A 27,713-nucleotide genomic window follows, 5' to 3' on the forward strand; every position below is an offset into this window, starting at 1 on the left:
TGTCACTTTATTCATTAGTTTTTCCAGTGCAAGGTATGTAAGTAGAGTAATAATGATGTTAAGTACATTGGTATAATAAATTGAAGTATCTCCTATTGAAGACAACAAATAGCATTTCCGAGAAGGTTTCAGCTGTCCATGAAGGAAATACCTTACAAGACACTTTTGCCACACAATTTGAATTGTTTTCCGTATATATGATAATTTTACCTACTAGAATATTCTAATGTGACCAAAAAGCCCAAAGAAAAGCTGCATCAATTGTCAGAAAATTGTCTGATTCGTTTGACAATGTTAGTGATATGCTCAGTAAACTGGTTAGATTCGTGATAAGGGAAGTATCATGCATCATATATATAGTTCTGCAAGTCTGTCTTTGCAGAGTTGTTTAAAAACTTGTTTCATGCTGTCATAGGGCATATTGAACAAGAACTGCAGTGATGAAGTAAAGGATCCTTCTTTAACATTTAGTGTTTTGATTGAAATAGGAAATTTCACAAAGATACTGGAAACATCATAAAGTGGTAGCATTCTGTAAATGTGTCCGAGCAAGGTGGTGCAGTGGTTAGCATACTAGACTCTCATTTGGGAGGACAATGGTTCAAACCCTGATTTACGTTTTCTGTGATTTCCCTAAATCACTTCAGGCAAATCCGAGTTTGTACTCCATCTCTAATGCCTGTACTCCATCTCTAATGACCTCGTTGTTGATGGGAAGTTAAACAGTAATCTTCTCCTTCTGTTAATGTAATATAAAACTGCTTTGAACACTGCAGTGTTCTGCTACACATGGTCCTATTGGAGGTGGCATGCCCTTACCTTCCTCTGATCTATCAACTGAGCTACCTTTATATTTGTGTGTGTGTGTGTGTGTGTGTGTGTGTGTGTGTGTGTGTGTGTGAGAGAGAGAGAGAGAGAGAGAGAGAGAGAGAGAGAGAGAGAGAGAGAGAGAGAGAGACCTAATCTAAAAAGACATTCATGCAGTAGTATAGGTGAGATGTGAGCTTATAGTGATACTGTGTTAATTGTCAAATTATTACTTTTTTAAGTTGTTCCACAGCTTAACTGCATGTCATTCCCTTTTCTTGTATTAATTCATTGGTATCTAAGGTAATTAATTTTAATTCTCATACAGTTGTAACTGACCGGTGTTCAATAACGTCATAGATAGGTTTCATAAATTAATTATGTTAATTTACTTTAATTAAAAAAACCAAGCATAAGGTTATTACTGACTATGCATAATTTTGTTGTACAAAGTTGTGGCAACTGCAGAGGCTTATGATGCGATTTCTCCACTATGCATCATGCACTTTTTCATGAAAGAGTTACATATCAAGCTTAAAAAAGCTAGTTAAGTTGACAAAAGTGCTTAATCCATATACCTTAAAGATTAAGTACTTATTTTGCTCATATCTTGGGAGAGGTGAACTTTTTAATTTTGTGTGTCTGTGTTACTACAATACAAAGTGAAACATAGACAAAATAATTATGATTACTCAGGAAACATTCACAGTTTAGTCATTTGAAATAACTTGGCTTCTTATCTTACGCTGTACAGGTTGAAGCAGGACAATATTGCTCTTTCATTATCCATACAAATGGCACACTAAGTGCTTGTGGGAAAGGGAGCTATGGACGGCTGGGTCTAGGCGACTCAAACAACCAATGTACACCAAAGAGGGTTGCAATAGATGGGATTGTAAGGAAAGTATCCTCTTCAAAAGGGAGTGACGGACACTCATTGGCCCTTACAGATGATGGAAAAGTGTACAGTTGGGGTGATGGTGAGTCAAAATTATAGTGGAACTGCAACTCTGATATTCTGTCTGTTATTAGTTCTGCATTATGGATTTATATTTGTGTGTCACATCTGTTTCCAATGAATTCCTTTCTTCATCATTAGGTGATTATGGGAAACTTGGGCATGGTAATAGCACCACTCAGAAGCAACCATTACTAATAACCGGACCATTTGCAGCAAAGATTGTAAAGTATATACATGCTGGATACAGACACAGTGCAGCTGTAACAGAGGAAGGGGAGCTATACACATGGGGTGAAGGAGACCATGGGCGCTTGGGTGAGTATCACACGGTGTGTTCTGTATCACTTGTGGCCATATAATGTTGAGATAAGCATTTCCAACATTATGCTTATAATCACCACCACCACCACCAGCAGCAGCAGCAGCAGCAGCAGCAGCAGCAGTCACTGGTGGATAAAGGTCTGCTCTAAACTTCTCCTTGCTTAACAATTTAAGAAAATGTACCTGTGAAGCTCTTATATGTTTTTAATGGCACCTACACAGTTTCTATTGGGTTGGCGTCATGGTCTCTTCTTTTTTTTATCCCTTGGAATCCAGCAAAGAACTTGGTTCATCTACCATCCATATTCCTGGCAACATGTCTTGCTCACCTTCATTTCGGTTCAATTATGGTAGTAATTCCATCTTCCACTATTGATTCATTTTTATTTTTCATCTCCTAATGAGTCCCAACACGCATCACCACATTGCTTGCTGAGCAACACTCAATTAGTGAATGATTTTTGCATTAAAGTCTGTGTTATTGGTAATGGAAATGGGGAAGTAAATGAGGATCTTCATTAGTTTTGCATGATATGCCATATATATAGGAAGTTGGTGAACAAGAAATGATAATTCTGCATTTCAGTTCGAATTAGATGAGCATATGGAAGATCTGAACAGGTTCAAAGGGGAGAAGGATAAAGCCAGGTAGGAAATTCACAGACATATGTCGTAATTCAAAAATTATTTGGTAAATGTGAAAACTAGTTTGACCTGTTGTTTTGGTTAGAAATTGAACACAGGGAAGTCTAGGTGCAGATAGGAGACAGCAGACTTTAAGTAAGAAATTGAAAAATAGGAATGCAGGGTAGTCAGTAAAGAGAATTATTTTTGTTGTTAGGTTATTACTATGCTAGATGTGTAGACCAACTTTTGCAGGATGAACTGGCATCAGAATAGTGTGTCACCATTTTTGTTTTGGTCTAGTGCTAGTCTGAGTCATGTGACAGAGGATTAGGATCTCTTTGTGAAGAATTCACCAAAGCATACAACACTGACACATACCATTGTTGAATTTTTATCTATTCTGAGCCACCATGATTGACCTAATTTAAATACTTCTGCCAGGAAAAGCTGGTTTTGTCAGTTGCAGGGTTATATATAATTATCAGTAGATGTCATTATACTAGGCATGGCCTCCTCCTCAACATGGAAGGTAGGGGAAAACTAGCTTGGCTGTTGGTGGAAACCCATAAGGGAGAAGGGGACCTCCTTTAAGAGTGGTAGAATACCAGAAGTTAAAGGTGTTAGAGGAGTACTTTCTTTTTAGGCCAGGGAGGACAGAAGGAAAATGATTGAAACAAACAGCCAGTTTGAAAAAGAAACTGAAGAGCATAATTCTAGCGTTCTGCTCAGTTATATTTCAGCCAGTGCAAGATGTCAGACATCCTAATTGAATCAAAATACTTTAGGACTGATGAATAAAATTAACAAAGTGCTTATTTTATTTTATAAATTAGAGTCAACAAACCCAGTTAACTTAGTCTGCATCTCTGAGTGTAATGTGACCACTGGTATGGATGTGTTAAGTGTTGCAGGATTTAAGCTAGCCTTACCCTTCTGTAGAACAGAGATGGAGGAAAAAACGAGTCATGCCACATTGATTAGGAACTTTCATAGATTTAAGAACATAGACATTGATAAATTTTGTTTATAATAGCATATGGAAGCATGTGTAACATAATAGTAAGTGTAAATCGAGTACCTACATGAAATTTTAATCTGTTCACAAATCACTTCAAAGCTCTGTTTGCCTATTTAACAATAAAAAAATGAAAAACTAATGGTTGGTGGTGGTTATAAAATATAGTTTCTTAAAAACTCTTCCAGGAATAAGAAATTATTGCAGTCAGCATCATTATCATTCAATTTTATTTCTGCTGTAACTCTCCATCTAGGGTAGCAAATTGTTCTAAAACAGCTGTTGATAATATCTTTATAGCTAAGTCTAATGAACAAAATAATATTACAAAACCAATAGTCAATGACCTCTCAAATTGTGGCTTGCTGTTTGTGTCAATAAATGTTAATACTGATTGGGTTACAAAATCTACTAAATAAGAGTTCAGGAGGATAGTCAGTAAGCCAGAAATTGATTATTGTGGGAAACTCCTCAAAGACATGAACCAGAGTGATGCAGGCAGTATTTGTGACATAAATGAAAACTGCAACACATTTATTAACAAAGTCCTTACCTTACATGAAGTTGCACTGAGAAGCATCTTTTTGTATTTATTAATGGTGACTAATTTCGGACACCTGTGTCCATTTTCAAACCATCTGTGAATGTGATAAATACAGATAGTACCCTGTGTACAAAAACTGCCCTGCAGTGTTCAACACAGCGGAGTCACATTCTCTGCCAGGTTTTCGACTACCTCTTGTCATGCACTGAAATGAGGAATATCCTATACACTGCCCTGCCCATTACTCCCACATGGTATTCCATCGCCCACCAAACCTACACAATATGCTTGTCCACACAGACCCTGCTCCCAACCCCTTGCCTCATGACTCATATCCCTGTAATACACCTAGATGTAAGAAATCTACACTACCAGCTACTCCAATCTAGTCACAAGCATCACCTATCTCATCAAAGGCAGCGCTACGTGTGAAACCAGTCATGTGAAGAACTAGCTAAGTTGCAGCCACTGTGCTTCGTTGTGTGTGGACATGATAACCAACAAGCTGTCTGTCAGCATGAAAGGCCACTGACAAACTGTGGCCAAGAAACAATTGGACCACCTAATTGCTGAGCATGTTGCCCATCACAACAGTCTTCATTTTAATTACTGTTTCACAGGCTGTTCCATCTGTATCCTTCCTATCAACACCAGCTTTTCTGAATTGCGCAGGAGGGAATTCTCCCTGCAATATATCCTAAGTTCCCATAACCCTCCTGGCTTTAACCTTCGTTAGTCATTGTCCTTCACTCACCTATTCCTTTCCCTGTTCCCACTCCACAGCCTTCTATTCCCCAATGGCATCCACAGTCTTTTTACTTCTTGACTGCACCTAGCTGCTCTACCCTCTCTGCACCTCATCCCAAAACAGTACTTTACCATCCCCCACTCATACCTGGCTCTCCCTCCCCCTTCCTGCCCCAGCTTCCTCCATAACGCCCCCCCCCCTCCCCCAATCATGTGCAGTTGCTCCCAGTCTGGCCTCAATAGCCAGAGACAATGGTTGTGTGTGAGTTGCATTTCCATGAACATGTGTGTGTATGTTGTCTGTTTCAGAAAAGGGACTTCTGGCAAAAAACTTATGTGTTTGGTAGTCTTTTTGATGTACCTGTCTGCAACTGAACATCTCCTCTATATGATGAGTAGATGATGAGTAGGAGTGTGTTCTTTCCATAATATTGTTGTTATTCCACCATAGATTTTCCTTTGTTTGCATTTGATTGAGTTATTCACTATATCTTTTTAAGTAAATTAGAAAATCAGAACTCCACAAAATGCTTAAAATTGTATCTCTTTGAAATAAACAAAGGTGTTGACAGGAGAGAGTCCTGCATTAAGCTATCAGTCATCATTCAAGTGGAAAATAATTACATGTAGTATCTCACAAGGTCCAAGGTTCCAGCTGAAGCCTGACCTTTTCTTGTTTTGTATAATTCTGTTCAGTAATTTTAGTTATTTGCATGTTGTATGGATCATAATTGCAACATTTCATTACAATGTTGAATGAGTCAACTTACAGTTATAGTACACTTCCTCTGTGAAAAGAAAGACATTCACATAATTGTTTTAAATTACTTTTCATATTCAAGAATTCACCTGTGGACTAGAAGGTATTATCATGCAGAAATCATTTTATTTTGTGTTAATTTTACTATCTATTAAATTCCTACACTGCACCGAGTGAGGTGACACTGTGATCAGCACACTGGACTCACATTTAGGCTCTAATCACATCCAGCCATTGATGTTTAGGTTTTCTGTGATTTCCCGAAATCACCACAGGTAAATGCTAGGATAGTTCCTTTGAAAATGGCATGGCTGGTTTTCTTCCCGATCCTTTCATAATTTGAGCTTGTGCTCTGCCTCTAATGTCCGCATTGTCATCATGACGTCAAACTCTTATCTTCCTTTCTTCTTTTTGTCACTAGATAGGTGGTGAAAAATTTTAATCACTGAATACTTCCCATGTTTCTTTGCTGTGTTAAAGCTGAGTGGATGATAGTGTAAGTCCTTATGGCATTATATACATGAATGTTACTGCTATTTTCAAACTTGGACTGATTATTCACAACAAACATCATACAGAGATAAATATACTATGAGGCCATCAATCTAAAGAGATGTCTTCAATTGGCTCTAGAATGGAGAACATATCTTATCCTTGTTAGAAGCCTCTGGGGAACCTGCTACACCTCAGTTGTATAAGGCTTACTCAAGCATGTGAGGCTCTGTGTGAGTCGACCCTTGTTTCCCTAGCTGCTTGTGGGACCAAGATGGAGCCCTCAAAATTGCAATCTTCTCCTCCCAGTGGGAAGGGTGTACTGTGTGTGAGTGTTCACACCCAATACTCCAAATGAGTGAGGGTGGCTAGCCCTCCTGGTAACCTGCATCAGTTGAAGTATAGTAACAGGACTCAAAGAGTTACAAATCAAAATGTATTTTTGATTATTAGGAAAAAATGTCCCCCTTCTATATCTATAAAGACTTGGAGGGACTTGCTGGAAGCCTGAAGTCTCTTAAGCGGCTGTGTAATGATCAAAAAATTGTGTGAATATGATGTAACTGTTGAACTGCAACTCCCTAAACTCTAGCAGGGGTGTGGTCACATGCCAAGACATTATGGATATCAACATAGCTGTACTTAAAAAGAAATGGGCATTACAGGGGATAGTGGATGTAGAGCAAAGGATGCTTAGGAATAATGGAGAAATTGAGAAGACAGCCACCTTCATTGTGACCTTTAATTCTCCAACGATGCCTGGTCACATCATGGCAGGTTTGCTCTGACTTAGGGTTAGGCCTTACGTACCTAACCTTGTGCAGTGCTACAAATACCAGCATTTTGGTTACACAGTGCTGAGTTGCGGGGCTGGGACCTGTGGGAAATGTGGAAAGGCTCCCCATAAAGCTGGGATTCACTGTCCATCTACAGCAGTCTGTGTTAACTGCTCTGGGAGCCAAGACTGCCCTCTTTTTGCAGAGGAAAAAAAAATTCAGAACCTAAAAGTTACCAAGTGGATCTCCTATGCTGAAGCCAAAAAGGAATATAAGGCAACGAAACCTCCTATCTTTACCACTTCTTATGCTTCCAATGCTTCCATGGTGCAGAAACCTGTTCCTAAGGTCGATGCCGTGATGCAGACATCGTCCAGTGTACAACCATCCACCACCAGCACCTTTACTTGCATGTGTATGGTCAAAGGCAAAACAAGTAAGGATAGAGCAATCCAAGTAGTCACCGCAGAAAAGACCAGCAACAGACCTGTTGTGAGTGTCAAGAAGGCACACAACAAGCAGAGTGTCTCTCAACACCCCATTTTCCCCTCATTGTCGAAGAGACAGGGTGCAGGGAAAGGTTCATGATGTTCGGGTCAAAAGCTGTCCTGAGCGCCATCAGAGATCATTCGTTCTCATGTGACTGATAAGGAGGACATCATGGGGTTAGATGCCTTCGATCCAGGGAGCCCCTCCACTCCCCCTCATTCTACATGTTGAAATGGCTCCCATCCTACAGTGGAACTTGCAGGGGTTCAGGACGCATGTGGAGCAATTCCGTCCCTTATCTCATGGTAGACCACTGTGTCTATGTCTCCAGGAGACTCATTTCCGTCAATCATACAGCCCTGAGCTACAAGGCTATGTACTCCACAAAAAGGAGTGGAGAGAGAGCCAGAGGAGGCGTAGGTATTTTCATCAGTACCGACTACCGCTCCTCGCCTCTCTCACATAAACAGTGATTTTATGAGCAGTTACTGTATCAGTGCACGTGCATCATCCATTGGCAATGTGGTCCCTTTACTTGCTTCCACATGAAGAGGCCCTAACTGATCTTAGTAACAGCTCCCCCATCCCTTCCCTGCGGTGATTTTCATGCAGACAATGTGCTTTAGGGTTCTGCAGCAGCCTGCCCCAGGGGTAGAGTAGTTTAGAGGCTTCTCGTGTCATCATGTGCATACTTGCTAAATGTGGGACAGAGCTCTCACTTATGCACAGCAACTGGGTCATTCTGTGCCATTGATCTCTCGCTTTTCTCTCCAGCTCTTCCTCACATTGCTCAATGGGAAGTGGTCGATGACTGGAACAGAAGTGATCACTTCCTGATCTGGATTCACATGCCACGTGGGGTGGAACCTGAAAGGAAACCACCATGATGGATGCTCGATGGAACCAACTGGACACTTTTTCAGCCAGTTGGCCCAGTTTGAACATTGTGCAAATATCAAGGCATGGGTGGATTAATACCAAAATGATCCACCACGCCGCTGAAGCATCCATTCCACAGTCTGCCTGACAACAGAAGAGGCAGCCTGTCCCTTGGTGGAATGCCGAATGCCTCACTGCAATCAGGGCCAGGCTTGTGGCTCGGTGCATGTTGAAGTGTCGGCCAACTACAGAGAATCTTTGCAGCGTTTCAGGTGGTGAGGGCAAAGTGTCACTGAATTATTCCAGAGAGCAAGAAGAGGTCGTGGCAACAATATCTAAACACCATTAATCGTTCCACTATAAGTTCCATTGTGTGGGAGATCATCGAGAGAATTTCTGGGAGAGGAGGCAGTACCCCATAGCTGCTATAATCGGGAACAGCATTTTCCAAACCAATCTGCAAGTCATTGCCCAGACTATGGCAGCGTATTTTGCCACAGTTACTGCAACAGCCAGTCAGGATCAAGGTTTCCAGCACCATAGAGTGGTTGCTGAGAGGTGTAGTTTGGACTTCCGGTCCACCTCTGACGCAGATGACAACTACCCATTTTCTATGTGGGATCTGGATTCTGCATTGTCTGCAGCTCGTTACACATCGTCTGGTCATGACAGGATCCATTACAGTATGCTGCAGCACCTCACAATGCGCAACAGAGAAATCCACCTCGCACTTTTTAATGCCATTTGGGCATCAGGTCATTTTCCCGGCTTATGGTGTAGGGCAATTTTAATTCCTCTTTTAAAACCTGGGAAAGACCGTACATGCTCAAGTAGTTACCATAGTATTGCTCTCACTAGCTGCATGGGAAAGACCTTGGAGTGGAGGGTCAACTGCTGCCTTGTCTGGATCTTAGAATCCAGACAACTCCTTAGTCGCTTTCAGTGTGGGTTCAGGAGGTATTGCTCTATCTTTGATAACCTGGCCGTCCTGGAGTTGGCTATCTAACAGGCTTTCCTATGCTGGCATCACCTTCTAGGTATATTTTTTGACATCAAGAAGGCCTATGATACTACTTGGAGGCATCTTATCAAGGAGCAGCTTCATGAATGGGGTTTTCGTGGTTGTATTCCCATTTTTATTAAGTCCTTTCTCTCACCACTGTATTTTAGATACCAAATCAGTGACATCCTGTTTGATCGCTTTGAGTAGAAGAAAGGTGTCTCCCAAGGTAGCATTTTAAGTGTGACAGTCTTTGCCATAGCTATTAATAGCATTATGTCCATAGTGAAAAGTCCTATCCAGTGTTCTTTGTTTGTGGATGACTTATCTGTGTTTTGCTCTTCTTCAAGTCTTGCAACAACAACACATTAGTTGGAACTAACTCTTCGACATTTGGATGAATGGATGCAGAAGGATGGTTTTTAAGTTTCCCACCAAGAAGTCTCTCTCTATCTGTGTGTGTGTGTGTGTGTGTGTGTGTGTGTGTGTGTGTGTGTGTGTGTGTGTGTGTTCTTTTTAACCATTCTCCTTCCATTTTAAACTTTCTTGAGTTGACGATGAGAGACATGGTCCATACTTTTAAAGACACAGTAAGGTTTCTAGGCCTCATTTTTGATATTTAAGCTTACATGGTTACTGCATCTGAAGGACCTGAAGAAACGGTCACTTAAGGCTTTAAGTATTTTAAAATGTCTTAGCCACAGTACATAGGGAGCAGACAGGACTTGCCTGCTCTGGTTTTACAGGGCATTTGTGTGATCCCAGCTCGATTATGGCTGCATGATGTAGGAGTCTGCAAGACCCCCTTGTTTACAGATGTTGGATGTGGTGCACCACGAAGGGATTCAGTTGGTCTCTGGGGCATTCAGAGCAAGCCCCATATCAAGCCTCTGTGCACAGGCTGGTGAACCGTCAGTTCATCTCAAGCGACAACTACTTACGGTGCGCCAGATGTATAAAACATTGTCCACACCATACACATTTACCTACTGTACCATTGCTTAGCCTCCACTGGAAAGGCTTTTTTGTAACCGGCAACAGGCAATGAGGCCCTAAGGGATTCGTGCACAGGATTGTCATCTTCTAGGGATGGGTGTGGCAAGTCTTCATGTTTTACATCACAGTGGGAGCAGATTTCCACGTTGGCTTCTCCGGAAGCCCAGACTTATTTTAGACTTGACAATTTTTAGAAAGATCGTACGTCAGATTTTATGTTTCAGTCTCTGTTTTTTTTAACATTTTAGGTATGCATCACGGTTTCAGAATAGTGTACACTGATGGCTCCAAGCAAGGGAATTCCCGTGGCTGCATTGTCGTGTTCCCCAACCGTGTCACCAGGATTTGCCTTCCTGACGAGTATACCATTTTCTCAGCAGAACTCCACACGATCCTGAAGGCACCAGAGCAAATGTGTCATGTTTGGCGCAAACGGTTTCTCATTTGCTCCAATTCTCTTAGTGCCTTACAATTGTTACAGAACCTGTACCCAGCTGAGGAGTTGGTCTGACTGATATATGACCAACTGTACTTGCTCCACTGACAGGGTAAGCAGGTGTCATTCTGCTGGGTGCCAGGTCATGTAGGGATATGGAGAAATGAAAAGGCTGATCGGCCTGCTGAGGAGGTCTGCAGAGGACAGAATGCGGCACATTGTCTTATTCACTTGGAAGCTGTTGTTTCTGCACTACACAGGAAGTGCATGCAGTTGTGGGATGAGGAATGGCTGGCAGTGACAGCCAATAAGCTGTGGTTGGTGAAATCAACAACCCAGCTGTGGCGTTCCTCCTGCCAGTTTCTCAGGCAGGATTAAGTGACCCTCACGCCTCTTAGATCTGGGCACTGCCCTCTCACACACAGCTTTTTAGTACAGTGAGAGGATCCCCTGTTTTGTGATGATTGTGGTGTGCTCATCTATGTCATATTTTAATGGAGTGCATTTTATTTTGTGATGCAAGGGCAGAAGCACATATTGGAGGGGATCTGCCCTCTATTTATTTTAGCTCCTTATACCACTTTCTTCCTGTGTCGTTAATGTTTTCCTGTTGGTATACTTTGTTCTGTGGTTCTGTGTGGGTATGCACATAGTTTTCTGACTTTTGTTACCTGTGTTTTACTTGCTGTTTTATCTTTCTGTTCTTTATATGTTACTGACACTCATCTCAATCTGTTTTTGTGCAGGTGCTAAAGATCTTGCTGTTGTGCACCCTTACAAACGTGTCTTTGTCCATGTCTAGTGGCTAAGGCTGCGTGAGGGCGGGTTTTGTCATGCAGCACGTACATTCCTCTTGTCAGCATTACCCTCCTTTTGATTTGAATGCTCCTTTTGAGTTCATTTAGGGTCTCACAAAATCATTGATCCCTGTCAGTCCTAAACACCGAGGCCATGATTTTTTTGCCATTCATTATGGTTTTCAATTTTTTGGCAGATGGGAATTAGTGTGATGCCACTGTGCTAGCTATCTTTTTGTCTTGAGCATGTAATTAGCCACCCACATTTCATCTCCTGTCACAGTGAAGTTCAGGAAATTCTCACCTTCCAATTCAAGTCACTCAAGAAAGTTACAGGTGCAATTGACCCAATTTTTCTTGTGCTGCTCAGTCAGCTGTTTTGAGACCCATCTTGCGCACACTTTTTGGCATTCCAGTGTTTGTATGAATGTCTTGTACAAGAGATTTCTGGAAAGTTGTACTAACATCTTAGAAGTTTCATCCACTGTCAATCAGCAGTCTTCAAGAACAGTTTCCTCGATTTTTGCACCACCTCATCAATCAAAATAGAATCTCTACCACTTCTCTGTTCGTTATGAAAAGTTTTTCTGTCTCCACTTAACACCCTACACCACTTGAAACATCCTCATCCTGTTCATAACTCCTTCACTGTAAACCATTTTGATTTGCAAAAAAATGTTGTTAGGTGTCATTTCTTTTGTGAGTAGGAAGCAGATCACAGCACATGGCTCACACTTGGCAGGATTTCTTACCGACCTCTTTCACACAACCGGTCACAGCAATGTGAGTTTACATGCTATCATGTTCCTGCAATGCACAGTCTGGTCAGGAAACCCCCTCCCCTCTACTAATCAACGTTGCCAATCCTCAAAAAACTGCAGCCTGTTATAGTCACAGTACATTTACTTTCTGAACTGCCTCAGATGAATAGGATGGAAGAAAAATAATAAACAATTTTGAATTTTTTGAAGTGACTGAGCTATTTAGTGGTAATAAAATTCAGACAAATATTATAAATAATCACTGAAGAGGTAACAGTACAAAAACAGATACAGAGAAGTCACAAACCATAGCTACGTGATATTGAAATATTATTTGATGAAGGCATTGGGCTTTCAAGTACTGTTTTTTTCCCCCACACACAGCATGGTTGTTTGCCACCCAAATGGTGATAGAGGTTGATTTGGTGATTTTAATAAGAAAACATGATCTACAGTTTGAGGCATAAGTTTCATAACTAGTATGTACATTATGGTGTCCCTTATTTTGCTTCTTCCTCTTTTTTAGAAAAATTTTAGACTCACTTCTTGAATGTTTTCCATTTGGTTAGATTTAGTCTGGAAAAAGATTTCATCTCAGTAGGATGACATTAGCCCATCCTGACTTGAGCAAAGAATTTTATTATTGAGAATTTTAGGTTTTGTAGTTCTTAGTCAGTGTAAAAGTTAATTAAGGATTGCATAAAACCAAAATTAGATATCTTTTTGCTTTTTAACATGTGTTTAGTATTCTTGAGAATATTTTCTCTTTCTTGCACTCTGGCTACAGTTTACAGTATTCGTGAACACCACACAATAAAAATTCCTTCTGCTCCTCATCTACAGTAAGTAGCCCACAAAAATCTTGCATTAATTTGACACACCTTTCAACAAGATCATTATCAGCTTTTAACTCTTTAACTTTACTTTAGTGTTTAAATGTGTAGTGCTGGTTGTTTTTGTTGAATGGGCATTCTTGAATAAAACTAGTGCCCATACTCCTCAGGTGAGAGAACAAACAGATCTTCGCCCTTGCTTGACTCGCAAGTCAACTAATGTTTTCTTTGAAATGAAGATGATATTAAATTAGGAGGTGTACATTAATGAATAAAATAAGTAATAAATGGTGATCCGAATAATATTAAACTTACCATATTATGCTCTGTTCAACTCTCCACAAAAAGGAATAATCTCTTTTAAATTTGTAGATTCTCTCTGTCCAAACTTGATACCATTTTAACTTTGATTTATGCATCTACTTCATCAGTTAATAATAAGAGAGATAACTGCTCAGATAAATACTACAAATTGTGACTAAATTTCCTTATAGCTGCTTCAAAATTGTGGAATCCATCTTTTTACATCATTGTAAATCTCATAAGAAGCAGAGATCTGGGTCAGTAGTTTCTACAGCTCTGCTGCTCAGAAGCTACAGGTTGACATAATCACTTACAAAGAAGAGAATGACATCTGTCAAAGCATTTTAATTTTCAATGGATAGTTCAAGTTGTGATCTTAGAAAGAAAAATTTTAAGCTCTAAAAAAGTCTAACGTCTCTTTAGTTTCGGTCTCATTAAAAAACAAGCCCACAATCTTGTTGCTATTTTGAAAGCTACTGACAGTGATACTTTTCCAGTTTTCTTTCAGATGAAAAACTGTTATGTCTGGGCTACATGTTACACCATCTATTTTACAATTAAATACACTTAATTTAACAATTACTGGGAGTTTTTTGTCTTTTGAGCCTGTGACATTCAATCCTGGCAACAGTTTACCACCACAGTGAACAATATGAACCCAGGGATATCATTCCTGAAAGCTGATTTTATTGTTTCAGACCATTCTTCTCTCTTGATTCTGTGATGAGATGATTTATTAATACAGAGCTCTTCAGTATTTTGACCAAGCACCTCGGCTGTTGCCGGAAGAGTGTTTGAGCCTGTTACACTAAGCTAGCTTGTATCCAAGGCAGCTGTTGATTTTTCAGTAATAAAATCTTGGTACTGCACCTTGCAGCGTTCTCCAATAAACTATTCTCAGAAATAAATACCAAAAACTCGCTATCATCAATGTCAATTTCATCTGAAGCTGAAAATTCCATATCTGATTCTTCGGATGATGATGAAGTGCAACAGAAGATGTAGAAGTAGATTCTGCGGTCTTTAGTTTCTCGTGCCTTTTCTCTTCTTTCAATTTTCTCTGCTGCACCCCTTCTTTATCCGCAAGTAGAGAGTCTACTCCTGCTAGGTAGCCTTTATGCCCTGGCTCTTTCTGTTAAAGTAAAAACATCCTGTCTTCATCCAAACTGATTGTTTGTTGAGCAGTGGCAGGTGCTATAGCAAATACATTGTTGAAATTAGTTATAAACTTCTCTTCATGGCACTTAAACACATCTTGACACATTTTTGTGATTTTCTCAACTCAGAATGCAGGTTAATAACATTTTGTGAACAATGCTGATTAGCTCATGTTGTAATTCTTGCTTTCTCCATAAATATAATGTAATTGCAAACCATAAGATTAGCACTTTCACTACTGGTTAGTTTTACTTCCCATATGTTATAAAATAAAACTTCCAACATTTGTCTATTTGATGGTAATTTGTGTGCAGTTATTTGCTGTTTTATATCTCCAATTAAAAACACATGCTCCTTGGCATTGCATAATTAGTGAGAGATCTTAGATAGCAACTGGAAAATAAGTACAATATGATCAGTAACAAATAAACAATTGACACACATGCTCATACTGAAAAGCTGAGGTGATGTCAGTGTGACATCGGCAAACATTTGTGTTCATGTTGGCATTAGTTACAGTGCTTCAAACACAAAAATTTTTTGTACAGACTTTTTTTAGAGTAGTTCAAACAATATTGGTGGGTGAGCACTCAAAAACATTGAACCTGTTTGTTCTGCCTCCTGTCGTAACAGGTTTGTGTATGTTCCACAGAGTTTGGTGCTCATAAATGTTTTTTTTTTCCTTCAATTTCATAAGAATAAAACTGTATTTGCAAATAAATGTGAAATGTTATATTTTGTCATGGTTGTCACAGGTCACGGTGACTACAATGGTCGCAGTGTCCCTACCTTAGTGAGAGATCTCACAGGTGTTGGACAGGTGGCTTGTGGTAGTGCCCACACAATTGTGCTGTCTGCTGATGGGCGTACAGTGTGGTCCTTTGGTTCAGCAGAAAATGGAAAGTTGGGGCACGGTGACACACAGAAAGTGCCTCGTCCGCGTATCATTGAAGCACTGCAGGGAATGTGCATTCGCAAAGTTGCTGCTGGCAGCCAATTCTCTCTTGCATTGACAGCTAGTGGACAGGTCAGTCTTGAAATGGATGCTTTTTGAATTTTACTGTTGTGGAAATTAATACTACTGCACACTTTTATTAAAGAACCTATAGTCATTCTCTTGATTGATAGTTTTTAAAATTGTTCTTCCACAAATCCCATACATGTTTTATGAATTTTTTTTTGATAATGAGCAAATACTTCAAAGTAAAATTTATGTAAATTGTGCTTGAAGACCAATATAAACAAAGCTTTTTTTTTTTTAGGCGACTGTCTACAGCATAAATATATTTTAGAGAATGTGTTTTAACTTTGCTGTACTGAATGTTGAAATAAATATGTAACACTCGATACAGCATAGTTAACACACTTTTTCTAAAACAAACAAAAACACTAGCCAACATAAATTCAATGTATGACACCCATTTAGAATGTTGGATAAAATCCAGGTTGTACAAATTCCAGAAACAGCATTTGGGTGCATAACTCTAGAGTTGATTTAACAAGTAAAACTTCATGGAGCCACTGTTAATTTTGAAGAAGAAATCAGGACAGTATAGTGGAGATGGTACTAGCTACCATCTTCAGAGTTTCACCAGGTACCTGTGTTATGAGTAATAAGTGCAAGTGAGAAAAATGTAATAACTTTCTTATAATCCATTCACAGAGATGAATTAAATTCCGCCCTCACTACCATTTTTGAGGTTTAGTAACTATATCTTTCTCTATCAAGTTACCTTCCATTAGGGGTGTGGATGCACTCAATAACTGTGATATGATTTTCAAAGTGATGGAACACAGGAATTAGTCATCCTTTCCTTTCAGGTTTTATTAAAGCAAGTCTACATTTCGGCTAGTGTCTAGCCACTATCAATGCTAAAAAATACAAGAAGTACATAGTCAGGTGGGAGTATAAAAAGTTACAACGCGTGGCATAACCTGTATTGCTTATACGTTACATTACTTACCACTATTTTGTAGTTTCAGTACATGTCCTAGTATGTTAGTCCCCTGTTGTTTGGACTTCTGTCGAGGTTCTTTCAAGACTACTGTATAATGAAGGTAGGCTTTGTGGAGAACACATTGGTTGGCTATATGGCACTTTCTACGTATGAACTATATAATATAAATAAAATAGAAAGAAACTTCCACATGGGAAAAATATATTAAAAACAAAGATTCCAAGACTTACCAAGCGGGAAAGCGCCGGCAGACAGGCACATGAACAAAACACACAAACACACACACAGAATTACGAGCTTTCGCAACTGGCAGTTGCTTCGTCAGGAAAGAGGGAAGGAGAGGGAAAAAATGAAAGGATGTGGGTTTTAAGGCAGAGGGTAAGGAGTCATTCCAATCCCGGGAGCGGAAAGACTTCCCTTAGGGGAAAAAAAGGACAGGTGTACACTCGCACACACACACACACACACACACATATCCATCCGCACATACACAGACACAAGCAGACATGTCTGTATGTGCGGATGGATATGTGTGTGTGTGTGTGTGTGTGTGCGAGTGTACACCTGTCCTTTTTTTCCCCTAAGGGAAGTCTTTCCGCTCCCGGGATTGGAATGACTCCTTACCCTCTGCCTTAAAACCCACATCCTTTCATTTTTCCCTCTCCTTCCCTCTTTCCTGACGAAGCAACTGCCAGTTGCGAAAGCTCGTAATTCTGTGTGTGTGTTTGTGTGTTTTGTTCATGTGCCTGTCTGCCGGCGCTTTCCCGCTTGGTAAGTCTTGGAATCTTTGGTTTTGAACTATATAATATGTAACACTCATAAACAAGCAGTTATGGTCTCTACTAAAAAGCTTAAAATTTTCATAGGAATAACACAAAATAAAATAAAAGTAAAATTATTTACTTTGCTTTCTGACTTAGTGCCACCATTAACAGTAAACATTGGAAACAGCAGATTGGTAAAAAAATTAAAAATATTTACAAAAGACAAGGATGCACATGCTGTATGCTGTGACTGTTAGAACTGATTTGGTTTAAATATTTTTCTTTAATCTGTTGTACCAATTTTCTCTTTATTTAATCATCGGAACGAGGCATGTGGTTCCTCCCACTTACTGAATACTTCATAGATGGCGCAAAATGTCAACAAGATGGGTAGTTGGTGTGATCTGCCATTTCATTATGGATCTAGAGAATACTAATCTTTGTGCCGCTTCAAATGGATTTTAGTTAAAAATTTATTAATACCAACCCACTGAATTGCTGTAGTTAATAACGAATCAAAAAATGGGAAATGCAGAATGGAATGTAACAATATTATGAAAAGGGAAGTTGCTACTCACCATAAAGTGGAGATGATGAGTCGCAGGTAGGCACAGCAAAAAAACTCACAAATAAAGATTTGGCCAGTAAGGCCTTCATAAAACACACACACACACACACACACACACACACACACACATAAACCTACGCAAATGCAACTCAAACACACAAATGCAGTCTCAAGCAAATAAAACCACACTGTGAGCAGCAGCACCAGTGCATGATGGGAGCGGCTACTGGGTGAGGGTAAGGAGGAGGCTGGGATGAGGAGGGGAAAGGATAGTAGGGTAGGGGTGGCAGACAGTGAAGTGGTGCAAGTTAAATGGTGAGCAGGGGAGAGGTGGGAGGGGGGTAGTGGAAAAGGAGAGAAGTAAAAAGACTTGACGTGATGGCTGAATAAGGGTTGTATATTGCTAGAATGGGAAAAGGGAAGGGGGTGTATGGGTGAGTACAGTGACTAACAAAGGTTGAGGCCAAGAGGGTTACAGGAATGTAGGATGTATTGCAGGGAATTCAGAAAAGCTGGTGTTAGTGGGAAGGATCCATATGGCACAGGCTGTGAAGCAGTCATTTAAATGAAGGATGTCATGTTTGGCAGCATGCTCAGTAGCAGGGTGGTCAACTTGTTTCTTGGCCATAGTTTTTCGGTGGTCATTCATGCGGACAGACAGCTACTTGGCTGTCATGCCTACATATAATGTAGCACATTGGTTGCAGCACAGTTTGTAGATCACATGACTTGTTTCAGGTGGACCTGATTTTGATGGGGTAGGTGGTGTTTGTGACCAGACTGGAGTAGGTGTTGCTGGGAAGATGTACGGGACACGTCATGCATCTAGGTCTATTACTGGGGTATGGGCCATGAGGTAAGAGGCTGGGAGAAGGGGTTGTGTAGGGATGGATGGGTATGTTGTATTGGTTCAGTGGACAGCAGAATACCACTGTGGGAGGGATGGGAAGGATAGTAAGCATGATGTATCTCATTTCAGGGCACAATGAGAGGTAGTTAAAACCTTGGTGGAAAATGTAATTCAGTTGCTCCTGTTCTGGGTGGTACTGAGTTACAAGGGGAATGCTCATCTGTGGCCGGACAGTGGAAATTTGGGAGGTGGTGGGAGATTGGAAAGATAAGGCACAGGAGATTTGTTTTTGTACAAGGTTAGGAGGATAATTAGGAACACAATGGATAACGTGGTGCATAAAGCAAAACAAAGATATCATTATAAGATTATGAGGTTGGAAAATAAGGCGACAGTGATTTCTGATGGTTATGTATCAAAGTTTTACTTCTTCTCAAGAGTGCTGAATTTGATTAACATTTTTTAAATCAGGGGTAAATGGAAATGCTTTTTAATGGTATGAAGTATAAAGTGTACAGGAAAATGGTTTGCAGGGCCATAAAAGACACAGTAGTGCATGCTAAGTGTGCTGTAGATTCAGTGAAAGTGCCAAAACTCAATCAGAATAAGATATGTTTAGCGATTAATGATATTATTGGGAATGAGACAAATAAACCTGTCCCCAATTCTATAAAGGACAAGAGGGTTATTGAAAGTATTAATTATATGCTTTCTAAAGTTGATGCCATAGTAACTAGGGTGGATAAAAGGGAGAGCTATTGTGACTGTTGCAAAAGATATCTATGTTGCTAAAACTCTAAAATTATTTGAAGGTAATAATATTAAGAAAATCAATAATGGTGTAACGTCCGGAGCTCAGTATAAATTGCTCATTCAGTTAAAAACCTGAACTGAGATAATATCACCAAAGGAGCTACGGAGGCTAAAAGTGATGAACCCCCGGCACCCACACTTAGGGCACAAATAAAGGTACACAGAAACGGCTATCCGATATGTCCTGTGCTGGATGGTGGGAGCAGTCCTTTCTATAAAGTAGCTGGAAAACACCTGCGCTTTCTTAAAACCCATTATAAATTCCACAACCAATTGTTGTTGTTGTTGTTGTTGTGATCTTCAGTCCTGAGTCTGGTTTGATGCAGCTCTCCAAGCTTCTTCATCTTCCAGTACCTACTGCAACCTACATCCTTCTGAATCTGCCTAGTGTATTCATCTCTTGGTCTCCCTCTACGATTTTTACCCTCCACGCTGCCCTCCAATGCTAAATTTGTGATCCCTTGATGCCTCAAAACATGTCCTACCAACCGATCCCTTCTTCTGGTCAAGTTGTGCCACAAACTTCTCTTCTCCCAATCCTATTCAATACTTCCTCATTAGTTATGTGATCCACCCATCTAATCTTCAGCATTCTTCTGTAGCACCACATTTCAAAAGCTTCTATTCTCTTCTTGTCCAAACTATTTATCGTCCATGTTTCACTTCCATACATGGCTACACTCCATACAAATAAAAAAAAAAAAAAAAAAAAAAAAAAAAAAAATAAAAAAAAAAAAAACACAACCAATTATGTATTAAGAATAGTTTCAAACTTATCAGTAAAATTAGAAATACACTAATAACTGATGAAATGAAATTTTTTTCTCTGGATATCATCAACTTATACAGAAATATATCTATTGTCAAAGCTGTGCAGGTAATTCAGCATAATTTATTGGAGCAAAACAAGCTTTCTAAGAGGGAAGTAGAAGAATTCATGGGGCTATTTACCATAATTTTTTAAAATTTAATGTAGGCACTGTCTTAGTATGGGGGTCTCAATAAGTGGAATGCTTGCTGATATATAAATTAAATTACTTAGAAAACAGATTCTTTTCTGAAAATCCATCATGGGCACACAAAATTTACACTACTTTAGGTATGTACACTACCCTCCATAAGTTTGGAAACACCTAGTAATTATAGACAATGGAAAGTGAATACAGTATAAAAATGCATTTTGTTGTTTTCCAAATGTTTATTAAGCTCAAATAATGCACAGGAAGATGCAACAATTAAATTTTTGATTCCTCAAAATAGCCACCCTTTGCTTTCATTACTTCCATGCTCACTCTTGGCATGCACTGCGTCAGTTTTGCCAAGGTTTCAGTTGGACTTAATCTCCATTCTTGCTGCAGGACCTTCCACAATTGTGACCCACTCATGATTTCCCATTTTCGGATCCTCCTGCCCAATTCATCCCATAGCAGCTCGATTGGGCTACAATCAGGGGACTGGGGTGGCCATTCTATATACCTTTACATACCTCTACAGACTTCGCATAGTTTTGACACAAGCAAGTCATATATTTCGGGTCATTGTCTTTATGCAAGACAAACCCTTTCCTAATCAGACGCAAACTAGATGTCATAGCATGTCTCTGGAGAATGGCATGACCTGCCTTTTGGTTAATTTTTCCATCTGTTTTCACCGAATCTCTGACTTTATTCCCCATACCATCACAGAACCCCCCCCCCCCCCCCCCCCCCATGCTTTACAGTTGGAGTTATACAATGAGGATTCAAGCTTTTATGGGGGTAAACGGAGTACAAATTGACGACATTTACTTCAAAATATTTCAAACTTGGATTCATCAGTGAATAAGACTCTTTCCCAATCCTCTGCTGTTCAATGTTGGTGTGTCTTAGCCCACTTAAGCCTTTTCTTCTTGTTAACAGGGTGCAACATTGGTTTCCTTGTTGCTACATAACCTCGGAGGCGTCATCTCACTGTTGACTCACTCACAGGTGTATCCCTCATTGCATTCAGTTCAGCAGTCAATTCACTGACAGTTTTTAATCTGTTACATTTACCGGTCACTACCAAATACTTTTCCTGGCATTCTGATATTTTCCTGGGTGCTCCTGAGCAAGGACGATCTCCATAGGAGCCTGTTTCTCAATGCTGGTGTATGGTTTTGACAACTCCGCTGATGGAAATCACCAGTTTCTTTGCTATTTGTTGGACACTATTGCCTTCTTGTTTCAAAGTGATTATCATTACCCATGATTCATAAGGAATCTGGCACTTTGGGGCCATGTTCAATTACTTTTGTGGCATGCTATACCTTTATGCAAATGCAACTACAAGTGTACAGAAATGTAAACATCGTACCTCTACATAGACATGCAGTCAACTTGTACAACCTGGCATGTTTAGTAGAACTGCTTTGACAGGTAACGTTGGTTTACATCAATCGTAGCAATACTAGTAGGTTCCAATATGTATGTATATGTACAGTAATTAAGTGTACAATTCTGTACGTGTCATTATTAACCGTTATTTGAGCTTGCTATTCCATATTTTAATCAACAACTCACATAGATCACCTCCATATTGCTCCATTGTAATATGCAGCATGGTGTTTCCAAACTCATGGAGGGCAGTGTAGATGATACACTATTGTCAATAAAGGGTAAAGGTCATGTCATCATCTCTATAGTATCCATTTCTAATAGCTCGCATCAAACAATTAAATTTACATTTGAGATTGAAACAAGTAGATCTGGTACTTTTACTGATCTATCAATTCAGAATGAAAATGGCAGGCACACATTTGGTATCTTTCGCAAAGTAGCTTGTAACAACAGTATTGTAGATTTTATGTCAAAGCACCCAGTTCAACATAAGAAGGCATTTTTCAATTTTGCTATCTATTGGGTGTTCAAAATTCCATTGTCAAAAGACGAACGTAATGATAAAATGGCAATAATCGGGCACATTGCAAAAGTGAATAACCATCCACATGAATCTGTAGAGAGGACATATATGAACATAGTTAATAAATACAAAAATAATATGACCCCTTACAGTAATACGGTCTCTAAAGAAAATACTAAGCATGTTAGGTTATGTTACTATGGAAAAATGAGTACAAGGAATGCAACTGTCTTCACTTAGGATGTTATTACAACATACTGTAGATGCAAAGAATCTGTTTCATGATTCTGGAGTTTATAAAATTGTTTGGTGGACAGTGGAGCCTATTACGGTGGCTAAACTGGAAGGAGGCTGCAGATAAGGTTTGGAGAACACATCACATTGGACAAAGATGCCATAGAGAAATCAAGCACGGCTCCTTATCTACTTACAACAAAAACATAAGTTGCCGACTTTGGCATCTAATGTGAAGTTGCTGCATAAGGGTGAGAAGGACAGGTCCTTCGACCTCATAGAATAGCTACAGATCTTTTGCCATCACAAAATGTTAGTTGCAACTTGAGATTAATGATCAGATCATTGTGAAGAGTGCACAGTTTTGGGAATTGTTTGAGGGGTGCTTACTGTTAGGCAGTGAAGCATGTGACCCAGGGGGTACGAAATACCTCCTGCTGTCTTGCCAATCTGTTGCATTCATTAACATATTGCTGTATGAGTATGATTGTTATAACATTGAACATACAGAATTTTTTCCATGTTACATTAGTTTAGATGCGTGTACCTTGTTAATAACAGCAATTCAGCACACTGGTTTTATTGTACCTATAATTAAAATCGATTTGAAGTGGGACAGAGATTAGTACTCTCTACATCTGTAATGGAATGGCGAGTCATACCATCTATCTATCTTGCTGGCATTTTGTGAATCTGTGATATATTCAGTGAATAAGAGGAACCATATACCTCATTGTGACAATTAAATAAAGAGAAAAATAGTATAAAAGTTTTAAAAAAACATTGTTTATTGTAAAGTTTTAAAGAATAACAAAACAACTGGCTCATGAGGAGTGAAACTGGCATTTTTTTATATCTTCTGTGCTCACTGTTCAATGTGGCAGCAAGTCAGAAGGCAATGTAAATAACTTTACTTGTGTTTTATTTTTTGTTATTCCTATGCAAATTTGAAGTTTTTCAAATAGAGACCATACCTGCTTTTCTATGAGTGTTATGCATTATGTAGTTCATATAGGGGGGCCATACAGCCAACAGATGTCTTCTCCGCAAAGCCTACCCTAATTATACAGTAGTCTTGAATGAACTGTGACGGAAGTCCAGTACTAGGACACGTACTGAAACTATGAAATAGTGGTATATAATCTAATGTATAAGCGATATAGGTTATGCTACGAGTTGTAACTTTTCTTACTACCACCTGACTTTGTATTTATTGTATTTTTTAACACTCATAATGGCTAGGCACTAGCCAAAATCTAAATTGCTTTTAAAACCTGAAAGGAAAGGACAACTGATTGCTGTGCTCCATCATTCTGTAACTATATCTGAGTCACTTATAATGCCAATGCTAACACATCAGTTGACTGACAGTATGGGCCTCATCAAGCCAATAAAAGCAATGCTGTTGTAGGTGTATGGTTTATTTGAGAGTGTATGTGCTTCCATAGACTAGTAAAAGAACAGTTGGTTGTTCAGAAGCTAGTCCAATTTTTGGAACTGTTACAGATTTGTGTGCGCATATCTCATCAATCAGCTGTTGGCAAATGATTTCTATTTTAAATTATCCACTATCACAATACTGATTTTCTCTTTGTGTGGTGTGATTTATTTCAACATTTTTTGTGCACAATTTTTTTTCTACATGTGCCTCATATGAATTCTCATTTATTTTACAATAGCTTATTTTTAATGTAGGAATTTCCCTTATTCCTTGTGTTTTCCACTGAGCTGAGCTGTCATTAATCATGTATGCCAAAAGCATAAATATAAAACCATGTTTATAACTTTGGATGTTATTGCAACACCATCTGCCCATGTATGATATTACCTCCATGTGCAGCCATACACTAACTTGAATATGACTTATTGATCTGATTTGGTGGCTTAATTTTCAGTAAATCTTTGTCATTACTTGCATACTCCTACAATTAAATTTATTTTAGTTCGTGATTATGTAATTTAAAGCAAAATATATTTTTTTTCTCTTAAAGTTGTCCACCATGGAAATAGTTGGTTATTAGTGGAGGTAAACATACGAAACTGGAAGTTGTATCATAAACTCAGTAAATCAAAATAGACATTTGTTTTAATGCTTGATAGAAGACAATGCTCAATACAACCATTTCAGTTTCATGATTACCAAAGACTTGTTTCTTTGTGCTGTTTGGTGAGAGATCACTAGCCATAACAATACACTGATGAGCTATAATTCAACTTCTAAAAACACTCCAATGACAAAAAAGGGACTTATTTTTGTGTCATAGATGCATAAAAGACACTTAGCAGTACCTTCCCCTCCCACATGGCTTCATCCATATCCATCCTCGTACTGAAGTTCACAAAAATATTACTGTGAAACAATGGTAATTTTTAGTTCTTTGAATGAAGAAAACAGCTAATTGTGAGGGAACACTGACAGCAGGAGGAAGTGGTAGTATAATGGAGGACACATTGGGTGTGCATTGTTGAATAGATACACATTTTGCAAGGCAGAGATGTTAACACATTCCAGATGTTGCCCATAGAAATTGTGGATGCATAGTGACCCTAACAGTTAGCACTTGAAGAATTTCTGAGCATGGCTTTCTTGATTGTTGCTTCACGGTACAATGTTTTCTGAGCAGTGATAGCTTGGAGTTTGTTGTTCACTCTTTCAGTGGTTCAGACAACCGCTTCCAAAATGAATTATGCAACTTGAAAAAAATATTAAACACATGATCAGTTCCTGCACATTCATTGTTGCAATGTGCTTCCGTAGTTCTGATCACAAAAGTTCGTAGTGGGATGGGGAACAGTTGACTGAAGAAGAAATTCTGGGGCTGCTTGAAGAATCCATTTCCAGAATTGACAGTGATGGTTTCAACATCAGTGACAGAATTTCTGAAGCAGATGGTAATCTGTTTCCCTCCTTCATCCTATAAGCACAAGCCACACTAAGAAGTCAAAAAAGTTTCACTTCTATTGGACTGCAGCAGTCACTGTGGCCCCATTGGCATCACTAAAGCTGTTAGAAATACTGCTACTGTACAATACCTGAGAATATTTCTGCAAGCTTTTACTAATTCTGTTTGTTTAGTTGACATTGCATCTTTCATATGCTTTCGCAATTAATGTAGCATTGCTGCTGTTGGTATTTTAAGTGTTTTTTTCTCACTTAGAGTAACTTTTTTTTTAATTCTAAGAGAAATTATATAAAAGAAGGGAAGCTTTCAGTAATCTGCCCAGCATGGACAAAAAATAATCTATCCCTTTAGGCAGTGGAAGGAAGAAAACGTACTAGAGGAGAAAAATAAAATAAAACAAAAAGTATATAGTGAAAAATGACCGTAAAGACAGTCATAACTTCAATAGTGTGACAAAGGAAGAAAATATTTACTCAAGAATAAGAACAGTGAAAATGCTGGAGGCAGAAAGTGAAAAATGAAAGGAAAATTGAAATTGAATATTTGTTCTTATTTGCAGATTTACACATGGGGTTTTGGAACGTGTTTAGGTTGTCGATCAGGAGAGACCGTGACAGCCCTGCGACCACAGCTGGTTGAAGACCTTGCACAACTTCGTGTAGTGGATGTTGCAGCAGGCGATTCCCACGTGTTGGCACTCACACACGATTGTGAGGTTTATGCTTGGGGCAACAACAGTATGGGTCAGTGTGGACAAGGTCATACGTCCTCACCACTTTCACGACCAGGACGTGTTCTTGGACTTGACAATGTTCCTGTGCATCAGATTTCAGCTGGAACAAGCCACAGTGTGTTCTGGACAGCTTTACCTACAGACAGGTCTGTTAATTACGGATATTTTTGTAAGACAACAATGTATATTTCAATTTTATTCATGTAAATACAAAAAATGGTTAAATCACTGTCAGAAGCTTAGTTATTATCACAGAAATCTGATTTTTTACATTTTACTTACTGGTCTACTACGTAAAATAAATGAAAAAGAATTACTTACCTATAGCTGACTGATGTGTTGCACATAGAAATATGCAACAGAAAACAGCATTTACACTAGCTTTTGAGCTCTTGCTCTTTCTCTAGTAAAAGTACATACATTCACACGTGCAACCACATAGACACCCATACATGCACAGCTGTGGCATATTTTTTATTGTTATTAATTTGAAAGTGGTGTTTATGGAACAGAACAACCTTGTGTAAAGTATGGTATGCTTATTGACAGGAGGAATCTACAGACACTATTTGAATATCCATGATTTCCCTAATTCACTTTTAAGCATTTGCTGCTATCATTCTTTTCATTATTGATTCAATTTCCTCTTCTTGAGCAATAGATCCAGCAACTGACCCACTTCCCCTTGTTTAATTACTTCACTTTAAAGCAAATATCTTTTTGAGAAATGAGCTTTCCCTTTATATATGTATGACTACATAATGCATTGTCCTTATTTTCACTGTTCTGAATCCAATTTTGTACGTCACTCACTGTAGACACTAAGATTTACATGTTACCACATAATCATCAGTTTGTTAAGTTAGCCAATTTATTTCATTTATTCCATTTTGTCAGCTCATTGCCATCTTGTTTCCTTCTCTCTATAAGCTGTGTAGACTGTGACCACTCAACATTGTTTTCTAAGTGTGTCTTCATAGTATGGTTATCTTTGTGGGTATTACGAGTCGTAGATCGGTAATAATACACTTTTGCAGTTGAATGTTATTTAAACACTGAACAAGGAGAATACAGTGTGGCTGTCCAAACATAGAACGCAGAGGGAGATAGTTAGAAGTAGAGCCAAAGATCATCAGGTCCAAAGACACGACGCTTCACACCAGAGGCGCCACAGAGCCACACCCCTCCGGCAGTGCAGAGCATGGCGGGGAGAAGCTAGTTCACTTCAACACAAAATCATGGTGCTAGCGCGGCGGATGAAGACGGTATCCAGTGTGCGAAGTGGGCTCCTCGGAAGCTGCACAGACA

The 27,713-nt window shown here is 39.2% G+C and overlaps 1 protein-coding gene across 1 annotated transcript in view; it reads left to right on the forward strand.

Annotated features, from left to right (window-relative positions):
• Positions 1-27,713, forward strand: part of LOC126282514 (probable E3 ubiquitin-protein ligase HERC1) — a 715,173-nt gene that overhangs the window by 57,248 nt on the left and 630,212 nt on the right. Inside the window, 4 exon segments of the mRNA XM_049982172.1 lie at positions 1,562-1,787; positions 1,907-2,083; positions 15,458-15,729; positions 26,232-26,551. Of these exon segments, the coding sequence (XP_049838129.1) occupies positions 1,562-1,787; positions 1,907-2,083; positions 15,458-15,729; positions 26,232-26,551 (995 nt within the window).

Source organism: Schistocerca gregaria, chromosome 7 (assembly GCF_023897955.1).
Source record: "Schistocerca gregaria isolate iqSchGreg1 chromosome 7, iqSchGreg1.2, whole genome shotgun sequence".
Taxonomy (NCBI): Eukaryota; Metazoa; Arthropoda; class Insecta; order Orthoptera; family Acrididae; genus Schistocerca; species Schistocerca gregaria.